General features: G+C 47.5%; 1 protein-coding gene across 1 annotated transcript in view; it reads left to right on the forward strand.

Annotated features, from left to right (window-relative positions):
• LOC146817397 (dynein axonemal heavy chain 5-like) overlaps positions 1-20,655 on the forward strand; it is a 1,608,734-nt gene that overhangs the window by 505,803 nt on the left and 1,082,276 nt on the right. Inside the window, exons 21-23 of the mRNA XM_085609634.1 lie at positions 18,580-18,705; positions 18,792-18,957; positions 19,334-19,583. Coding sequence (XP_085465760.1) covers positions 18,580-18,705; positions 18,792-18,957; positions 19,334-19,583 — 542 coding nt within the window. The remainder of the gene's footprint in view (positions 1-18,579; positions 18,706-18,791; positions 18,958-19,333; positions 19,584-20,655) is intronic.

A 20,655-nucleotide genomic window follows, 5' to 3' on the forward strand; every position in this document is an offset into this window, starting at 1 on the left:
ATTCTTGATCATGGTCAGCGAGATCTTGCTGGCAGTCAGGGCCGGCTCTAGGGCTGTGCAATCGGTGACACTGCACCGGGCGCTGACATGGGGTGGGGGCGTAGTTTTTGCAAATATATTAATATTTTAAAAGCACCTGCTGCTGTGTTCTTGGCCTCCAGCAATTTTCAGGCATCAATTAAAATGTCAAGATAACTTCAGTGATTAATCGTCCTCCTGGAAAGAGACTGGAGGTTTGTCTAGTAGAAGTTTTGACTCATTCTAAGGTAGCACAGGGGGTTAAAATGCCTGCTGCTAAGAACGTGTACTATACAGATCACAAAGTGCATATGATGTAAATAGGTCAGTGGGTCACTGCATCTGTAAAAAAACCTCTTTTGTTACTTTTTTTTTTTCAACCATATTTCATTGGTTTTCAAAGACAGATACATCACACATACAGTTTACACTGACCATGTCCTCTCGTATATTGGTTACATATGCTTAATATTGGAATTATTCTCTGGCGTGCTCAAATTACCAGTCACACTTGACAGAACACCCCCATCCCCCTTGAGTTGCGATTGACAAATATTCACCTTTTGTGTGCGATAGTAGGTTCACGTCGGGCGTGCTTCCAGTACCCACGTGCACTGGAGTGCCAGGCAATGGTCTATTCAATGTCCCACTCAGCCGCTCCCATGGTCTAGTGCTGCAGGTTGCGGAGTACTTGCCCCGCCCTCATTGTGCCGCCCTCAAGCTATCAACTCATTCACTAGCCCTTCCCATGCCCTAGTTCTATCTATTTTGCCTATCCCCCGATGGGCTTCTCTGAGCAACAATCGGCCTTCCGCTCCCGCCCATTTCTCAAGCTTGTTTTTCCACGAGGTGATTCTGGGCCCTCCCTGTGTCTTCCACTTTCTAGCTATTTCTCTTTTAGCCAGAACATAGACCAGGTCTTGGAACTTCCCAGTTGTCCTATTTTTGGCTGTGTGGGGGAACAACCCTAGTAGGAAGTGTTCCTGGGGTATGTGGGATGTCCTTATCAATGAGTTCACCCAGTACTTGCCTCACTTCTACCCAGAAGGGTTGCAGCATGGGGCAATTCCAAAACATGTGTATTCGGGACGGTGTGAGATATGCCCTGTGCAAGACGTAGAAATGTATTAACTTAAACCGCGCCTTTCTGGATACTTTCAGGACTCGCTGTAGGATACTATCCTACTCCACTTCTGATATCTGTTTACCTAAATCCTCCTCTCATTGTAATCGCAAACGCTCTAGTGGTTGTATGTCTTCTTTCATGGCCGTGTGAAGGCAGGACACTGTTTTAATCCTCCCCGCAGAGAGCGCCACATATCTGCACCCTGCTAGTGCTCGCGGCTCAGTACCTCCTACTCCCCAGAGACGTCCAATCCCTCTAACAAGGACCCCATGCTTCAAGAAGTGACCTGCCGGTAAATCGTACACAGCTCTTAGCTTGTCAAATGGCAGCAGTGAGGAGTCTAGGTACAAGTACCCCACCACTTTCATTCCTGCCTCTATCCAATCCTCTAGCCCTGCCCAATACTCTCCCCGTGGTAAGTGGCGAATTAGCCTGATGGGTATATCCGGAGAGTAGGGTGTCTTGACGCCTACCTCTCTCAGGGACCTGGCCCAACAACGCTCCACCACCTTGGTCTCCATTGTGTCCGCACATGTATCCCACCGTACTCGAAGTAGTATCTTCGCAAGGGTTGTTGTGTATGGCGCAGCCAAGCACTGCTCTTGTCCCGGGTCTTGATCTGCTGCCAGCCATTGAATCAACCAGTACAGCTGAGCAGCTATGTAATAGCCCTCGAAGTCAGGGACCGCTAAGCCCCCCTCCACCGTAGAGCACCGCAGGGAAGTCAATGCTACTCTCCTTCGTCCCGCACTCCAGAGGAACGACGTGATTGCTGAGTCAAGATCTTTGAATGTGGCCCGCGGGAGCCACACCGGGAGAGTCCCAAAATAGTATAGTAGGCGTGGTAGTGCTACCTTCTTCCGGACAGCTACTTGTCCGGCTACAGACAGCAGCAGCGTTCCCCAGAAGTCCATTGCAGACTTTACCGACCTGATCGCTCTGCCCACATTGTCTTCTAGTAGGTCTGCTGACCCATGATATATTTTGACTCCAAGGTATTGTAGGCAGGTAGGTTCCCAATTCAAGTGCTCCAGCTCAGGCGGTGGGGGGGCGTCAGGCGTGAGGGGGTACAAACTGGATTTTCGCCAGTTGACCTTGATGCCAGACACGGTACCAAATCGGGCTAGCATGTTTCTTGCTCCCCTCAGCTCCTCTGCCGTGCTGCTGAGGAATAGCAAGAGGTCATCCGCATATAAAGCTACAAAATGCTGCTCTGCACCTATCCTCAGGCAGTCATAAACCTGTCCCCTCTGGACTCTGCACGCCAGGGGCTCTATGGCTAGTGCAAAGAGGAGCGGGGAGAGCGGACAACCCTGCCTCGTGCCTCTCTCCCCCCTCTGCCTGGGTGAGATGGTCTTTCCCGTGCGCGTTTAATCAAGGGGGGGACGGAAGAGCTGGTTATTTATAGAGGTCCTGTTCCTGTGCGCCTCAGAGTGTACTTGATATATCAACAAGGAAACAGTTCCTCTCTTAAGGCCGAGGTGATGAGGATCACTAACTGCCTGCAATTTTGTAGTCTCGGGGGGAGATCTGTTTTTCAGATCTTAATGCCCTCACACACCTGTTAGGGTGTCATGCTTCATCATTGGGCGCTCCTCATCGGACCGGCGCTGCAATGTCCAACGGGCCTGGTGGCAACTTTAGCGGAGATCTTCTGATCTGATAAGGCAGTATGTGAAGGATGTGTGTGAGTGAAGCAAGTTAATGGCTCCTAGTTGTTGTAGAAAAAAGTGATTAAAATAGGCCCTGGCCCTGTTGATTCTTTAATTGGAGTGTCGGGGCTGGGACTAAGTAAAACTAGTGGGGCTACTGCAATGAGTCAAGGTATCTGGGTAACCTATGGTTGACTGGGGTCAACATGTTTCGTGCCTTCACTGCTCCGAGATAGAGCGGCACTTCTTCAGGACCGGAGGTAGATCTATATGTGTAGTGACCACTGTCGGTCAGTTAAGGGATGGGATCTGCCCCAAATGAACAAAAGACCCTAAATCAGGGTTCTTGTAGAGTGACTCCACCTCTAAGGAGTAGGATCGGAGGCCTCATAGATGAGGGCAAGACGACCCGACCACTGGAACGGGCCCACCTAGTGTGGGTGCGGACTCGCCTCTGTAGCGACGAGTCTTGTCCTCACCTGCCTCGTGCCTCTCTCCACCCTCTGTCTGGGTGAGATGGTCTATCCCGTGCGCACCCGGGCCGTAGGAGATGCATACAGTGGTTGTACCCGGTGGAGGAAACCTCCCCCCAAACCCACCTTAGTCAGGACGTCATAAAGATAGGGCCACTCAAGGCTGTCAAAGGCCTTCTCAATGTCTACGGCGAACACTGCAGCTTCTCGCTGATCGTACCCATCAGAGCCCATAATAGTCAGGAGTCGCCGAAGGTTTATGGCCGTGTTCCGCCCTGTGATGAACCCCGCCTGGTCTGCATGGACCAGTCTCGGCATGTTAGGGAGAAGGTGCGTTGCGAGAAATTTGCTTAGGATTTTGTAATCCATGTTCAACATGGATAGAGGCCTGTAGGCCGTATAATCATGGGGATCTTTCCCAGGTTTGAGCACCGGTACAATAAGGGCCTCCCTAGCACTCTCCGGCAGTACGCCCACTTCGTGGGCCTCCTGGTACATCATTACCAGTCGGGGTGTCAGCTCCTCCGAGTAGGTTGCATACAACTCAGCCAGTAGGCCGTCTGTACCTGGGGTTCTTGTTCCTAGCCATACCACCGATGGCAACCTGCACCTCCCGTTGTGTGATATCCATGCCCAGCTCTTACACCTCTTCAGGGTTTAACCGCGTCATTCGCAGCTCTGCAAGGTATTCCCATGCATCTGTGGGATCGTCTGTTCACGTGGTTCTGTAAAGCGTTGCGTAGTAGCGAGCAAAGGTTTCATTATTCATTGTCTGCGCATAGTGCCTGACGCCCTCCTTGTCCTCAATTTCGACCAGAGGCGAACTCCTAGTCACTGGAATTGCCAATGCAAGGAGTGACCCTGCTTTGTCTCGCTCAGCATGAGTGCGCTCCAAGTATTTTTTATAGTCAAAACATCTGAGCCTTCCTGTCTGTTTTGCTAGCTCCTCCTTGGCATCCAGCATTGCCTGTTGCAGTTCCAGGCGGCCTGGTCTTCTGCGTTCTAACCTTCTAAGGGCCGCCTCTACCCCTATTACTTCCTCCAGAAGGACTCGCCTGACCCCCGTGGTACGTGTGATTCACGGAACCCTCAGGACCACTTAGAAGGCAACCTACTCCGCGTTCGTCGAGGAGGCCGTCCTCTCATTGGCTACGAAATAGTTTGTTATTTCCCCCAGATCTCTTCCCGGAAGACCTGAATTCTCCAGGGTGTCTGGGAGGAGTCGCCATGAAGTGATCGCTGACCGGGGGTGTCCCCACTTTAGGGTTGTGATTGGATATCGTTCGCGCTAGGTATTCCGTGGCCATGACATGATGCTGCGCATCCGCAGATCTTAGGAAGGTGTCTAATCGCGCATGCACTTGATGAACGGCTGAAAAGTAGGAGTAATCTCTATCATGGGGTGTGCAAGGTCCTCCAGGCATCTATCAGTCCCCAGCTCTGTCTCCAGGTAGTGAAAGCATGGGAGGCGTGCGCTGCATAAGAATTTCTGAGAGGTGGGTGGAATCGGTCTAGTTGCCTATCATCTACAATGTTAAAGTTGCCCCCCAGCAGGTTAGTGCTCTTCATGTAGTGCGGTAAGCAGTGGCACAGCTTTGCGAAGAAGGCTGGCAGATCCACGTTAGGGGCGTAGACGTTAATGATACTTATCTCCCTACCCTCTAGTTGCCCCTTTATAGCTACATAGCGTCCCTCTGGATCTACTACAGAATCAGTCAACTGAAATGGGACCCCCGCTTGTGTCCATATTAGCACTCCCCGCGCGAATGCCGAGTAGGTAGTGTAAAAGACCTGGCCCCTCCATCGCCTCTGTAGAGCTTGCCCTTCTTTCTGTGTTAAATGTGTCTCTTGGTGCAGGGCTACCTTGGCTGCCCTCTGTCGGATATGAGAGAGGACTTTGTGGCGTTTCGTCATTGTGTGCATACCCATGATTTTCTATGTTATGCATTTATACTGCGGCTTGTCAGCCATTAGGGTATGTGTTTAGATTTCGACTTCCTCCCTCCATCTCCCACTTCGACCGACTGCGTTCCCCATACCATCCTGCATAGTTCTCTGTATGCTGCAACTCAAGGTCCCCCCCCATTTCAACAGTAAACATTTTCTCCAACTCCCACTCCCCTGGACAGGCAGAAAAACATGCCCCATCTAAACCACAATTATAACGTCCGTAAGGGACTGGTTGCAGTTCAGTCAGTCAGTTGCAAGCGGGGTAGGCTGCTCGTCTGTCGTGGTCCCAGTCTCTGCAGTCACCTCTAGATTCTGTAGGCCCCTTAGGACCCCCAATCCACACCCCCACCAGTAATCCCTGTACCTCACTGCTGGGCCGGTAGTGTCTCATTCCCCTCTAGGCGTGCACCCGAGAAGCCTCTGCTGTTCCCCGCTAAGCGATGTCATCTGCCATCTGCGGTGTAACCTCCGGGAGCACCGCGCTCGGTGCGTCAGAGTCGCTGGATTCGTGGTCCTAGCCAGAGTCTGTTGCTGGCTCACTGCCCTCAAGGGGGCATGATCTCTCTCCTTTCCACTAATCAGTACCACAACCTGCATTTCGTTCTGGCGTTCAAGCTGTGTCTCTTCCTGTGTCGGCGCTAGGGTCTCTCTCGCAGTCTTCCAGTCCCTAGAGCGGTTCTCCCTCCTTCTCCTCTTCTCTGGCTCACGTAGTGGCGCTGTCCCGGCATGTTTCTCCAGCCAGTAAGCCGCTTCCTGCGAGGTCCTGAAGAACTCTGTGCCCTTTCCTGTGACAACTCGTAGTGTGGGTGGGTATTGCGTTGCGTATTTGTAGTTTAATTGCAGCAGCCTCTGCTTCACTTCCCAGTAAGAACCTCTTTGCCGCCGCACCTCCCTGGAAAAGTCTGGGAAGAGTCTCACCACAGAGTTGTCCACCTCTATTTCTCCTTTGAGGCGCGCTTGAGTAAGGATATGATCCCTGTCTCTGAAGTGTAGCAGTTTCGCTATCACCACCCGCGGTGGTGCTCCAGGTATAGGTGGCTTCACCGGGACTCAGTGTGCTCTCTCTAGGGCGAATAAGTTTGATAGTCCGTCCAGCGCCACTTCCTCCCGCAGCCATCTCTCCAGGTAGGGTATCATATTGCAGCCTTTAATTTTTCTTGGCAGACCTAGGATTCTGAGGTTGCTTCTTCGCGACCTGTTTTTGGCATCTTTGGCTCGAGATGCCAAGGTTTTCACTTTCACCTCAAGGGTTGTAAGGCATTGTTTCACAATCACTATGTCTGGCAGTGTTTCCACGAGTTGGCCCTCTGCCGTCTTGATGTGGTCCGTCAGCTCTATGTGGTCTGCTCCGAGTAGGCCCATATCTAAGGACAGCGAGTCTATTTTGGTTTCCAGGCGCTCACTGGATGAGGTGATGGCTTGCAGTATGTCCTGCAGTGTGGGGTCGCCAGTGGGGTCCGCCTGGGGGAGCGTCTTCCCCCTCTCCTCCATCTGCTTGTCCACTGGAGCCTCTTCCCTATCTTTCTTCTTGAGGGCTTTCCCATGGTATCTTCTCGGTCAGCCATACTTCTGCTGCTACGTGCGCTCATAGGGCACTCCCCATCACCGTCACAGGCTCCTCCATTAGGCGCCCCCTTCTTCAAGCGCATCTTGTGGTCATGACCCACCCCTCGATCCTCCCGCCTGCTGAGATAGGGGGGGGCAATGCTGCACTATATTCAGGCTCTTCGTGCTCAGTGCAAGGGTAATTGTGTGCGCACAGTCCTCGTCCCAGTGGTGCTGTTTGCTCCTAATCGGGCCCTCGCAAGGGCGCTCGCCACATGAGGCCAGGCCCTCCCCCCCCGGCTTGTTCAGGAGGTCTGGGATCAGGTATTCATGTCGACCCCGCCGCTGTAACGGAGGGCCTGCTTGCCGGGATTATCCCGCAGGAGAATCTCTCTCACATTCAGGAGGCGGTGTATAGGTGGGGGCTCTGCCCATCCCACGCCTCCTCTCAGCTCTCTATGCTGGCACCCGGGCCGTATCTGAGCCCAGCCACCGGCCGTTACAAAGTAGTATGGCCCAGTCGTCTGGAGTAGGCCCATCCCCAAAGTCCGCTAGGCCTTTATGACTCCCGCTGTCTGCAGGGCTCTATGCGCTGGTCATTGCACGCTCACCTGTGTGAGGCCTCCAGCAGGGCCGCCGAGCACGCAAGCCAAGTCTCCCGCCGGCGCCACACACAGCGGACACTCTCGGAGACTCAATAGAATTCCGATGCGGCAGGGCAGGGCCGCGCTCATATCTCACTGCCTCTTTTCACCTCAAGCAGGGGGGGGGCTTGGTCCCTCAGCTGTCGACCTGTCTTGTGCCGCACCTGCTCCCCACTGTGCAATCCTCTCACCTTGGGGGGGGGGGGTCCCCCGCTCTGCTCACCATCTCATATCGGGCCAGGTTTGTCTCTCTTCTCGGCCTCAGTCACCACTCACTCCAGGATCCGGGCTTGTCGCGTGAGGCTCATCTAATCTCCGCCTGCTCTCACAGTTCTACCTAGTTCAGGCATGCTCTCGGGGTTCCGTCTACTGCAGAACGCATCTCTCCCCTATTCTGCTGTGGGGGTGCATCGTGGGAGCCCCAGTCGCGCTCAGGGCGTCAGGATGGTTGCTGATGGCAACTGTCCGACAAGAGCTCACAAATCTGCTGCTCACTCCATTGGCGCCAGGCCACGCCCTCCACAGCTCTTTTTGTCACTTGTAGTTTATAAGTCAAAATCCTATTATAGAACACTGAGGTATTAACTCTCAATAAAGAGCTGCATGCAAACTGCAAGTTACATGTTAGAGCTATATGTTTTTTTGCATTATCCTAATCTTCCCAAAAGGGTTCATTTGGGTAGAAAACAATACTTATTATTCAAGAGAATCCCTAACAATGGGGCTACGTTTTAAATTCTGAATTTGTGCTTTTCCAGAATAAGGACTCTTAAAATATATTGCGTACCAGTATCGATGACATGATGTTACTCCTACACTACACCTTGTAGTCCTGTCTGATGTAGCATTCCCTATACACTGATTTATACACATATGCTTGTCTCTGTGGAATGTGTGTGTGATGTAAAGTGCTCTGACCCCTTACAGTGGTATAAGTGGTGCTAGAAAACTAAATGAATATTTTTTTTTTATTAAATCTCTTTATTGAGCAGCTTGCATCAGGAAATTACAAAGCCCAGATACCAAAGGCCAAGCAGTCAAATACAACAATAAGCAATACAAGCATTTTATACTCATAGCAACCCTTAATGGAAACAAATCCACCTTCCTCCCCCCTCCCCCACCCTAGCACCGGACGAATGTGATAAGAACCCCATACCTGAAACAATCAGGACACATAACAATCCTCAAAGGTGGCCAACAGTCCCCTCTCCGTAAACCACCCGCACGTCCTCCATACGTCTACTGTAAATCAGGATTACCAAGCAGGTACCCAGTAAGTGGAACCCAGAAATCCTTGGGCCACGAGGCTTCAGGTAACTACTCTGCATAAACCCCTAACTGTTCCCTACAGTACAGCAGGTCACGGACCCAGTTTTTCACTGTCGGACTATGTTTAGCACCCCAGCATTGCGCAACAGCCCTCTTCGCAAGCAGAAGAGCGACAGCCACCAGTCTACGATTGCTCGATTTCAGACGCCTCACCCAACCCAGGAAACAGACATCTGGCGCACACCCCACATTCTCCAGCACCGCATCTGTGAGCACTCTTGTGACCCTAGTCCAGAAAGCATGTATGCCAGCACAGCTCCACACCAAATGCATAAAGTCCGTATCGTTTTGTCCACAATGCACGCAGCGAGCACTCTCCCGCAAACCAAACTTACGCAGCTGAAGGGGCGTGTAATATAACTGGTACAGGTACTTGAAATGTATAATACGGAGATTGCAGTAAGCCGTTAGGTGACCCGTTAGTGTGCAACATAATTTCCTGACATCCAAAGTGAATGAGTCCCCCAGCACTACATGCCACTTGTTGTAGGAGGGATTGTCACATAAGTCCTGTTCCCTCAAAGAGGCATTATAGAGTTTGGTTATGAGGCCCGAGCGCGCTTCACCATACAGCACCGCCTGCAATGCCAGCAGCGGCTGCAGCTCCCCGGGGAAATCAGGATAAATGGCTCGGACTGCCTGCCGCACACGCACATACGTGAACCCCAGCATCATATTGTGCTCACTCCCTCCTTGTATATCTGGACTGAAACTGCCCATGTTCATAAAGGTCACCCAGCCGAAGAATCCCAGCAGTTCGCAATACATTCACTGCGGCCTGCTCCTGTGTAGCAGCGATCTGCGGATGAGCCGCAAGCGGCAGCGCCGGAGCGTAGAGGTAATCCAACTGCGTCCTTTTTGCTAAAGCCTGCCTGGCCCACGCCGTGCATTGCACCGGGTTAATCTCTGTCCTTGGCTCACCATATCCGCCCGAAAGCGCAGCGCCACCAGTGTCTCAGGGAGTATCGAAACAGCCTCCACAGCAACATGCGGCTGGAACCGTTGCGGAAAAAACCAATAGTGTGCAAACTGCGCCTGAGCGCACAGGTAGTGAAGCCGCATATCAGGCGCTTCAAAACCCCCTCGCTCAAACGGCTGCACCAGCACTTCCCAGCTGCATCGAGGCTTCTAACCACCGCAAACAAAGGACATCAGGGCTGTCTGAAGCGTTTTAAACAGTGCAATGTTCAAGCGTATCGGGATGCTAACGAACAAGTAAAGGAGTTTTGGCCGAACCGACATTTTGAGCACAGCTATTCGATCCGCCAAAAAGAGCGGCAATTTAGCCCATCTTTCAGCTTAGTCGACAATCTTAATGATAATACGACCTTAAATCATAGAAATCACAACCTCCGGATCTCTATGCAGCTATATACCTAAATACCAAACCGGGTCGGTGGACCATGCTAGGGGAAAGTCCAGCTCCACTTTGCGAGTGTCAACCGTCAAGGGGAACACCGTCAATTTTGTTCAATTGATAGCTGGACCGGAATATCTTTCAAATTTTACGTATTCGCGAAGTAACTCCGGCAAAAATGTGGTTGGCTCACGGACATACAGCAGCATATGGTCAGCATATAGGGAGACCACTAACGGCCGCTGACGGAAACCCAATGCCGCCGGCGCATGTCGCTGGCGCAACTTACATGCCAAAGGCTCTAATGCAAGCGCAGCAAGCGCTGCGTACCTCTGTGGATCGAAAATTACTCCAACCATTCACTCGTAACCGCGTCACCGGCGCAGCATACAGGAGGCTGATCCATTTGAGAAAGAAGGGAGGAAGTCCCATGTGCAGTAGCACAGTGAACATATACTCCCATTGCAGAGAGTCGAATGCTTTTGCGGCGTCAAGTAGCATCGCTACCATCTGAAAATCCTCCTCAGAGTAGTGCAAAGTGGCAAACACAGTACGCAAGTTGTGCGCAGTAGATCTCGCAGGTACAAAGCCGGACTGATCCGGTAGCACCAGATTGGGTACCAGAGGCTGCAGCCTGCTGGCCAGCATCATCGCCAGAATCTTGGCGTTAATATTAATAATGAACAGAGGCCTGTAGGAGTCACACACATTAGCAGCTTTATACGGCTTCAAGAGCAGAACAATAAGAGCTTCTTTGAGCGTGGGGGGAAGCGTCCCTGTGTCATACGCCTCCGTAAAAACATCCAAGAATCTAGCCACAGTCAGACGTATATCACCTCCAGAAATTAACCACCCTCCTGACCCTACACAGAGGCTCCCTTTCACTGAAGCCATCTTGTATATGGTACAGTTCAGAGCCTTTCCACAATTACAACGGGTCCAGGACATTAAAGCTATGATACCAATGTTTCAGCCTGGGTCTCACCGAGATTGACTCTCAGGCTTCTTGGCTTTTTGGCCTCCTGCATCCTGCTTGTTGGTTATGCCAGGTGGCATATATGGGCACTTTAGTGGAATCTGAGGTCTCTGAGGGCGCAGCCCCAAGGGAGCCTATCGGATTACATCCACGTTTCAGAGGAGACTACAAAAAATCTTCAGTGGAGGCTGCTCAACTGGAATTGGACCAGTGGCAAGCCCCTCTGCATTCTCCACCTAGAGCTGATGGAGGTGATGGATGCATCATCAATGGATTGGGAAGGTCATCTGGAAGAGGTGGAGATCAGAAGACTCTGCTCTCTGGTGGAAAACTACTCCACATCAACCTGCTGGAGTTGCGGGCCATTCACCTGGCATTGCAGTCTTTGCTACTGTCCATCAAAGGGAGACTAGTACAGGTCCTTACAGATAAAACCACTGCCATGTGGTACTACAACAAGTAGAGCAGTGTGGGGTCCTGATTTCTTGGCAATTAGACTCTTCGCCTCTGGAGTTAGCTGGGACATCAGGGTATTTCCTTGGTCATGAACCACCTGGTGGTATCTTTGAACACTAGGGCAGATAAGTTCAGCTGATGGTACCTGGCAGAACATGAATGGAGGTTGGACTCTGAGGAGGCAAAGGGCATTTTCCAAGAATCGGGAGAACCCTGGTAGGATCCCTTTACCACCACAGAGAATGTGCAGTGTCAACACTTTTACATGCTGGAGTTCCCAAGAAGGCTCACTTTGGGGAACGCATTCTGGCTGGAGTGGAGCACAAGGCTCATATATGCCTTTCGCCCCTACTCCTACCCTGAGTTGTGAAAATCAAGGATGACTATGCCCAAGTTAGTCTGGTGGTTCAATTTTGGGGCAGGAGAGTGTGGTAGCCTTAATCTCTGAGCATAAGCATCTGCACCCAGATAGGCTCTACTTTGGGAGAATCTTCTTTCAGAGCAGTTGGTCAGAGCTGTACACCAGGTTCTGCACAATGTACACCTCCATGCATGGAGATTAAGTAGCAGCAGTTGGCTGGATTTGATCTCCCGCCTGAGGTTGTGGATGTAATTCTTGCTGCATGGCACTCCTCCGCAAAGTCCATTTACGTCGGGCACTGAGACAAATTTGTGGCCTGGTCTGAGGTCTGCTAGACAGACCCATTACAAGCCAAACTGATGGATGTCTTATTGTTTGTTTTGTCTTTGGCCCAGCAAGGGCTTGCAGTGGCCCTTTTGTTTTTCATTTGTTTACCACATCAGTCATCTTAGTTTAACTCACCTGTTGTGATGAGGTTTCTCTTTTAGCACACATTTCCTCCTAAACCCTTTGTGATTTAATTTGTCCCCGGAATTCCTTATGTGTGCTCCCTTTGATCCATTGCACAGCTGCTCGTTCTCTCTTCTGACTCTTAAGATTCTGTTGCAATTTCTTCAGCCTACTACGTGAGCAATCTTCATGCTCTATTGGTGCAGCCAAGCTACATCACTTTTTTCCCAGACAAACTGGTGTTGAGGGCCAAGGCGGCCCTTTTGCCAAAGATAGTGACTCCTTTTCATGTTGAGCAATCCATCACCCTCCCAACATTCTTTGCTCCACCTCACCCCTCGAAAGAGAAGGAGAGACTCCATTGGCTGGACCCCAGGAGAGCCTTTAACTTTTACATCGATTATACCAAGGGCCTTTGGGTGCATGATCAGCTTTTTATTGGGTTTTCTGTGAGAAAGAAAAGCAAGGCGAGGCAGAAAAGAACCTTGTCAAGTTGTATAGTCCTCTGCACCAAAGTCTTCTATGCATTTGCCAAGTAGCAGCCTCTGGAAGGACTGAGGGCTCATTCCACCAGTGCCAAAGATGCTACCACTGCGTTGGCATGCAGAGTGCCTGATCCTTTCATTTGTGAGACTGCAATGTGGGAATTGGTACAGTTGTTCATGGAGAGCTACTTCCTTGACAGCCAGGTCTGATGAGAAGGAAATGTCACCCATTCGGTCATGCAGGACTTTTTGATCTGATCCCATTCCACAGTACCTTCACCTTGTGAGGTATTGCTTTGGTATCTGATCTAAAGGTTTAAAATCTGCAAGAACAAGTTACTTATCTTCAGTAAAGGTCTTTCAGCTGGATACTTCTTACTACCTTCCCACTGCCCTATTCTGTGGAATGGTATCTTTTTCCATCTGAAAAGGTCCCAAGTAAGATATCTGCACACTGGTACTCCGGTTTTGGTCACCGCATTCGAGGGTGAGGATGAAATCAAGAAAGAAGCTGACACCGTGTAGTGGTGGCATTTATATGAGGCTCCATTTGCCACATCTCAACAGAACAAAGTCAACAGAGAGCCACATGGTGCCAACTACTGGCATGCAGTAGCAATGCTATGTAAAGCGTTTCAGATCCAGACTTGTGTCTGGGGATATTCTAAAGGGGAGGAATATGCGGTTGGATAGAATATCCACCCGAAAGAACATTACAATTGTTCTTCTGGTGGATACTCTAGCCATCTGCAGTTTCCTTCCTCCCCTCCCACCTCCACTTTCAACTGAAATCTATAAAGATTCCAAGTTAGTGTTCATCACACTGTTCACGCTTACTCTTCACAATTGTTTCATGCTTAGCGTCGGAGGGCACGTAAAGAGAAAAGAGAAGAAACTGATGTCAGCAATCAGGGGTCTGCTCTGTTCCTTCAAGGGCAGTTAGAGTCATGGTGGTGGTGCATGACTCCTCCTAGTGGCGCGGGAGCACTTCTATGAAAAATCTCTAGATGCAGTCTGGCTCCTGGGGAATATTCTATGGTGAAGAATCTGCAGTTAGATAGAGTAGCCACCCAAAAGAGCATTAGTGAAGATGTGTAACTTGTTCTTTGCAAGTAGGCATTTAGTCTTGAGCTAGTCATGGAAGCTAAATTATAAAGACGCCTGCCGAGCAAACGTCTGCCAAGAAATATCTGTCTTGCACCAAAATAGGCAATGGCTCCTAAACACCCCTGCTAGGAGAATGCATTTTCTACCTCATTCTGAGTGCTGTTATAATTGAAAGATTGAGTGCAACAGGGTTTGCTCCTGATTTTGCACAATGGATCTCTGTCCCAAGTTCATTTTCCTCCAAGTGCCATTGGGCATGAACGGACTGGAAGCAAAATCAGCTGTGACAAAACTTTTCAAAACAGTCCCACATTACAAGGAACCTTGACTAGAATGGGGTTATCCTGCTCTGAAATCAGTTCCTTCGCCTGAAGGATACTGGAAAATGCCAGAGTGGTATAATAGTCTGTCCGGCCATGCTATCTTGTTAACATTGTACAAGCACAATATTTCAAAAAGGGGTTTCCATGTAGAAAAATGCAATTATGTTTCTGCATGTTATACCGCGATGCACTGTGGAAGATGTGGGTTTGAGAGGAAAATCCGAATCAGTGCATTTGAAAATGGCATTTCCATGGGTGTCTTTCGCACCAGACCTCAATGATGCACTCAGAATGAGGCCGCTGATTTTAAAACCGTGGATGATCTGTACAGTAAGCGGCTACATTTAATGCTAAAGTAGCTAACAGTGTGAGCCAATGAAGGGGTCACAATACAGAGAATGGAGGTCCAAATGTTCACTGGTTAGAAATATACATAGCTGGTGCATGCTGAATGTGGCGAAGACCCTGAAAGTAATGTCAGGAAGACGGATTGAAACATTAAAATTAAAAAAAATGCATGCCATTGCTTATACTACCATGAAGTAAAACATGTTGTCTTTTTGAGGTACTTTTATGCATTTATAGAAATAAATGGAGACCATACTAGAGGATGTTCCAGCTAGGCTTTAAAAGTAACAAAGGCAGACACTCTACAAGTGATATTAGGAACTCCTAGACAGTCTACGTCTGAAAAAAGAGAGCTTCTGACACTGGCTGGAAAGATTTCTTCAAGAGTCTAATGTTTTCCGAGTAATGAGTGGTAACATGGGCTAATGTTTTTTAAGCAGGCCCTCTAACCTGCTTCACTTTCACCTAGTTTGTGATCTGGCATGGCACACTGTGAAATAGGTTACATTCTCTGAATGTCAAAACCAGCCTGGTAGGAAATGCAACTGGCAAACAATACTGGTTGAAATTGTCTAAAACACTCAAACCTTATTCATAAACCCCATTACCAGCACTACCTTATTCGATTCATTTATTGAGCCATACAGATATTGAGAACAAAGAAAATGTGGAAAATGGCACTTAAAGTGCCCAGCAAGCCTTTGGGAGTACAGCACTGCTGGCTTTTGAAACGCAGACACACTCTGGTGGAAACAGTTAATTGATTTCAGCATGTCTAGAAGCTCAGCTAGTCCCTCTACTGGAAACTCTCCCCTGACTGCTTATCTGTGACTACCATTGAATCAGAGACATGTTTCCCTACCCTTGAAAGCCATTTTATTCACTAATGGTGCATTTTGGATCGTCCACCATAATCAGTTATCTACTCAGAAACTTTGAAGATGACAGGCCTCCCAACTTGCAGGGTGGCCCAGGTCCCCTAATGCTTACTGTCAGTTTTTCATCACATCTCCCTTATTCCTGAATCTCTTGACCAGCTTTTCTATTGTCCTCCACAAATAGCCACGGATGTACTCACAGTTTGCCTACTTCAAGGATTAAATCCATAGCTGTAAGGAGTTGTGAGACATGATATTGGTACTCCACGGTAGAATGAGTTCAACTCTTACCAAATATATTTCAAAATCACAGAGTTGGGTTTGGGGTCACACAGTCACCCAGCGATTCTAAGGGCTGTCTCTCCTCTAGGCTGACCACAATACTAATAGGCCGGCTAATGTGACGTGATGTACCCTCAAGGTTCTCCAGTGATGGGTGAACAAAGAGAATGCCATGAATAGTTTTATTTAGCTAATGGAGAAGAGATGCTCACAAAGCTGACAGACCCCTCTATTAATAAATCACCTTGAAATGCACAACATATAAAAATACATTTTGTTAAAAGAACTCCTATTGGAAACCAGACTTTTTATTGATGCTCATATAACTGTGTAATAAAAACAGATGCTAATTGGTGGATCTAAGTAACACTTTTGTGCACTATTTTTCAAAAATGAATAAAGCTTATATCCAGTTTCACCCCAGAGTGCACTCTCCAGTGCACTTCAGAGGGTAAAAGTCCTATACTGTGGTCCTACTCTTGATCCTAGATGCCAAGAATCTCTAGTATTAGAACTGTTTGCCGGAGCCCAGTTCTTTGATCATGGTCTGCTGCAGCAGCACATTGGCTTGTCCATGTTCAGCAGTACTTAACATTTTCTTCATTGCAATTATGCTGTTACATATATTGGGCATCTCTTACACTTCACTCGCATTTCCACTTGTTATGCGAAATCTTTGCTTTGAGTAAGTTTGAGTATTTATTGCAGCAATTCATGGTTACCCAATCTGCTTTATCTGGCAGCGATATGTTAGAGCTACATAAAAAAGAGTACTGGCAAAAAATAGGTTTTGCCTTGGCAAGCGTGAAGTGTTTTATTATTTATGCATTTACAGATAATAAAAAAATAAAATATTGGCTAAAATTTTAAAAAAATATATAAAACTACAGAAGTGGCCAAGCAGTCTGTGTTTACTACCTCAGGCAGTGAGGTTTGATCAGGTAAAATGGCATCATTTGATCGGGCTAAAAACCACAGTGTAAGAAGCCACTGGATGAAGTGGACTGACCAATTGCCTCCTGATGTAAGCTGTAGAAAGTAGATGTGAATGGCACTTGAACAGACCAATGAATGTAGATGGTTGTCTGTTCAAGAAGTATATATTTTTATTTTGAATTTTTGGAAAACATGAGGCTGGTGAGACAAACTGTTTCCACGCTAGAACTAAAAAAACTGCATGCATTAAGGGCCTGATTTAGAGTTTGGTGGATGGGATAATCTGTCACAAATGTGGGAATATCCTGTTCTGCCGTATTACTTGAACAGAATTAAGCAGCTTCAAGATCCAAGTAAGGGTTAAATTAAAAGTCTTTAAATAGGATTATGCAGGATATATGAATAAAATTGGATTGGATAAGCAAGAGTAACTAATGAAATAAATCTGTCCCAAAGAAAATAAAGGGTGTAGCTCGTAAAGAGTACAAAACAGAAAGCAAAGTAACTTCATAAAAAAGATTCAACTAAGGTTGTTTTTGAAACTGTGATGTTATCAGTGGTTGTAGGCAGTTAGATGTGCTTTATCCAGTAATGAACAGTAAAATGTCAGGCGATGAAAAATCCAAGAAGGTAGGTGTCGAAATGAAAAAGTTATTAAAGACCTGTTGAAAAATTACAAGCTCCACAAAATGCATTGGCTAATTTGGTGTTTGAGCCGAATACAGAAGACTTGTCTGCAGCAAGGGGGAGCATTCTCATTCTCATTTTGTTCCCTGTTGCTTGCAAAGGTCAGCTTGCAAAATATCAACAGTTAAAAAGTCTACCTTGTGATTTAAAGTTCTGGAATGGTCCGGTACAGGTTTGCTATGCCCAGCGCCCTTACCTCTAACTTTTGGGTGGTGGGGAGGGTAACTGGAGGCGTTCTAGAACTTGGAGCTGAGATCCGCATCTCAGTTCTACCAGAGATGTGACGAGAGCCATCCACTATCAGATATAAAAGAACTGTTAAATCTATAATTGTTTCTTAAGTGTCTTAGGACCTGTGTACAGTATCCTTTCCACAAAAAAATGCAATAAGTCCCTTTGTTCTCATATTTGCTTATTATTGGATGAAGGCAGACCAGCACCAAGAAATGGTTTATAGTGTGCTGTATAAATTCTTTCAGCCCAACACATCTCAGCACGTCAGTATCTGGTAAACCTTGAGAATAAACATCTATGTTTGGTACAAAGTCAGCTCTCTGTGAATCTTGTTGATGAATGTATTCATTAGTTAAGACCCAATGAGCCAGATTGAGGCAGGAGTCTCATTGCAATTTATAGAATGAGTTGGGGAAATTACTGTCATCAGTGTTAAGTGGTGGTGACCTGTGCACTCATTCCCATCCACGGTGAAAACTAGGATGTGTGCCTACTCTGTACAAGTTATAAAGTCCAGTGTAGTGCTGATGTTACAGAGGAGGGTAACCAATAATACACCTGCCTGGCTCACCACCTCCTTTCAGTTTGGCCTACTAACCAGTAATGCATCACAAATATTCTGTTTTGGTCATGTGTCTGCAGCACCCAACTGTTTACCCCAATCCATCACTAGGCAGTAAGACACTTGTGATTTTTTTTTTCATTAAAGATTTCAACATCAATCCGCTCTTGTTTAGATACATAAGAGTTGCAACGATTTAGCTTGCTCTGTGGAGGATATAGAAAGTTCTGTTACTTTTTTTAGTTTCACTTTTGCCCGCGTTGAGAACCATTTTGGAACCCCATCCATAGCAAATCATTCACTTGGATGTTTTCAATTTTCAATGTTTCATTTCGTAAGTATTAACTGTGCAGGGGCTATTTATGGCTTAATGTGACTTCTTCTGGTACATTTTCAGGATCCTGTAGAGTTTGTGCAACTCATTACAGATATGTTGGTCAAGAAGAAAATCGAACTACAAAATCTAACTGGCATTGTTCATGATGCAGTTTTAGACATAATGGCAATGTTGAAAAGCACCAAGGTAAGTAGAATGTTTCCCTAGATATTTGGATGCAATAACGATATCAGAAAATGTTCTACATGACTTTTCTTTATTTGACTTTCAAGGATGCTCAGCCAGGAAGTAGCTCAACTGTTGCTCTTGTAAAGACTGCCACCACTGGATCCTACTCAAGGTTGCATCAGACCTTAATTAAAGCCCAGCAAGCAGAAGTAGCCCCCCTGACTAATCCCACAAATGACTTTCCGGAGAAGATCACCAACAAGGTTTTAGGTATGTCTGAACACATGTAAACTTCCTCCCATAGCTGGTTCAATGAAGGTACGACATGTGGTATGATGCTTTAGCATCATAGAGTTTGCCCAAAGATATTAGCCTAGCACCTATCTCAGTATAGGAGCATAAAATGAAAAACATCTGTGACCTACACCTCCCTCAAACATGTAGCAACCAAAGCAGTTAGGTGTCACTCATGATATATATAGCCTATTTAGCTGGTTATCAGAGATATTGTGATGTCAATTTCATAATAGTGCTTTTGTTTTAAATGTCTATACATGCTGCTGTTGCATTACAGGAAGAACAATGTTTAGTGCACCATGTGAGTAGAATGTAAATATATATATATATATTGTCTTTTGCATTCCAGAATACTTCTGTGCTCAAGTGTACGAGGCTGTTAGTATCAGTATCTGCCGGTCTTTGCTTCTTTTGGCCCATGTGGTAGGGTGTGACTCCGAAAGTATCCTGGGAGATGAACACCAGATTGCCCCAACAAAAGGTGGTATCACTGACCCACTACTAGCTCCTAACGAGAAGAAGACAAGCATTCCACATTCATCTCGCCCACCCTTGAGAGAGATTGGAAAGGGGATTCACGGAACCCCCCAGGATTTAAGGTACAATAAAGTAATCTAATCAATGCTGTTGCAATCACACATGTGGCAAGTACTAGTCAACAGTGCCCAGAAGAGCAGGAATGTTTTTATTTATAAAAATTGCATCCACAACAAAGAATTTCACAAATAATGGGTAGCACAAATAATGATAGCAGGAGAAATATGTCATAGTATATGACTCTTATGGAGAGTCATTTGTGTGAGCACTGGTTTCTAAAAACAGTTATTCACTACTATTACTTGACCACAGTTGAAATAACTGTTTCTACACCACAAAGGGAAATATTCACTTCCCATGTGTTCCCTTGCCATGCTGGGGTCTCCAGAGACTTAAACTATGGAGTGGAATGTCAGATGACAAACTTCCATCTCATTCACCTCTTCTTCCCCCTCTTGAGTCTATGCAAACCAGAGAGAGGCAGGTGAATCCTAATCGCCAGCATTCCCTGACAGCATGGATCTGTGCAGAGCCTCCCTAACAGCTGCTTTCTCACAGAACCTGTAACCATAGCGTCATTTCGCTGCTTTATGAAAGCTGAGTGCACAGCTTTGAGCAGATAAATGGAGGGAACCAGCAGAGATTGGTGCTATATGTATGGCATCAAAGTTAACGCTTGTCTGCTATGGCATATTGTGATTGAAGGAATTTAAAATAGCTGTGCACCCAAATATATTTAAAAGATAGGGCTTCAATCAGTCAATCAATCAATCAATCAGGGAATTGTAAGCTCCCTACTCACCCGTGAGGGTCTCAAGCAGCTCTGTTCAGTCGAAGAGCCAGGTCTTGAGCGTCTCCCTGAAGATGTTCAGAGATGGGGTGCATCTGATGTGGATCGAGAGCTCGTTCCAGGTCTTGGCTGCGATGTAAGAGAAACCTTTCTGCCCGTTCTGGCTCTGCGGATGCGTGGGGTCTGCAAGGGCGAGGTTGGCGGATCGGAGGTTTCTCTTGAGTTCGTGGAAGGAGATTCTTTTGTTGAGGTATTGGGGTCCGGTGTTGTGGAGGCATTTGTAGGCGTGGGTAAGTAGGTTGAAGGTTGCTCTCTTTTTGACGGGGAGCCAGTGGAGGTCTCGC

Source organism: Triturus cristatus, chromosome 6 (genome assembly GCF_964204655.1).
Source record: "Triturus cristatus chromosome 6, aTriCri1.1, whole genome shotgun sequence".
Taxonomy (NCBI): Eukaryota; Metazoa; Chordata; class Amphibia; order Caudata; family Salamandridae; genus Triturus; species Triturus cristatus.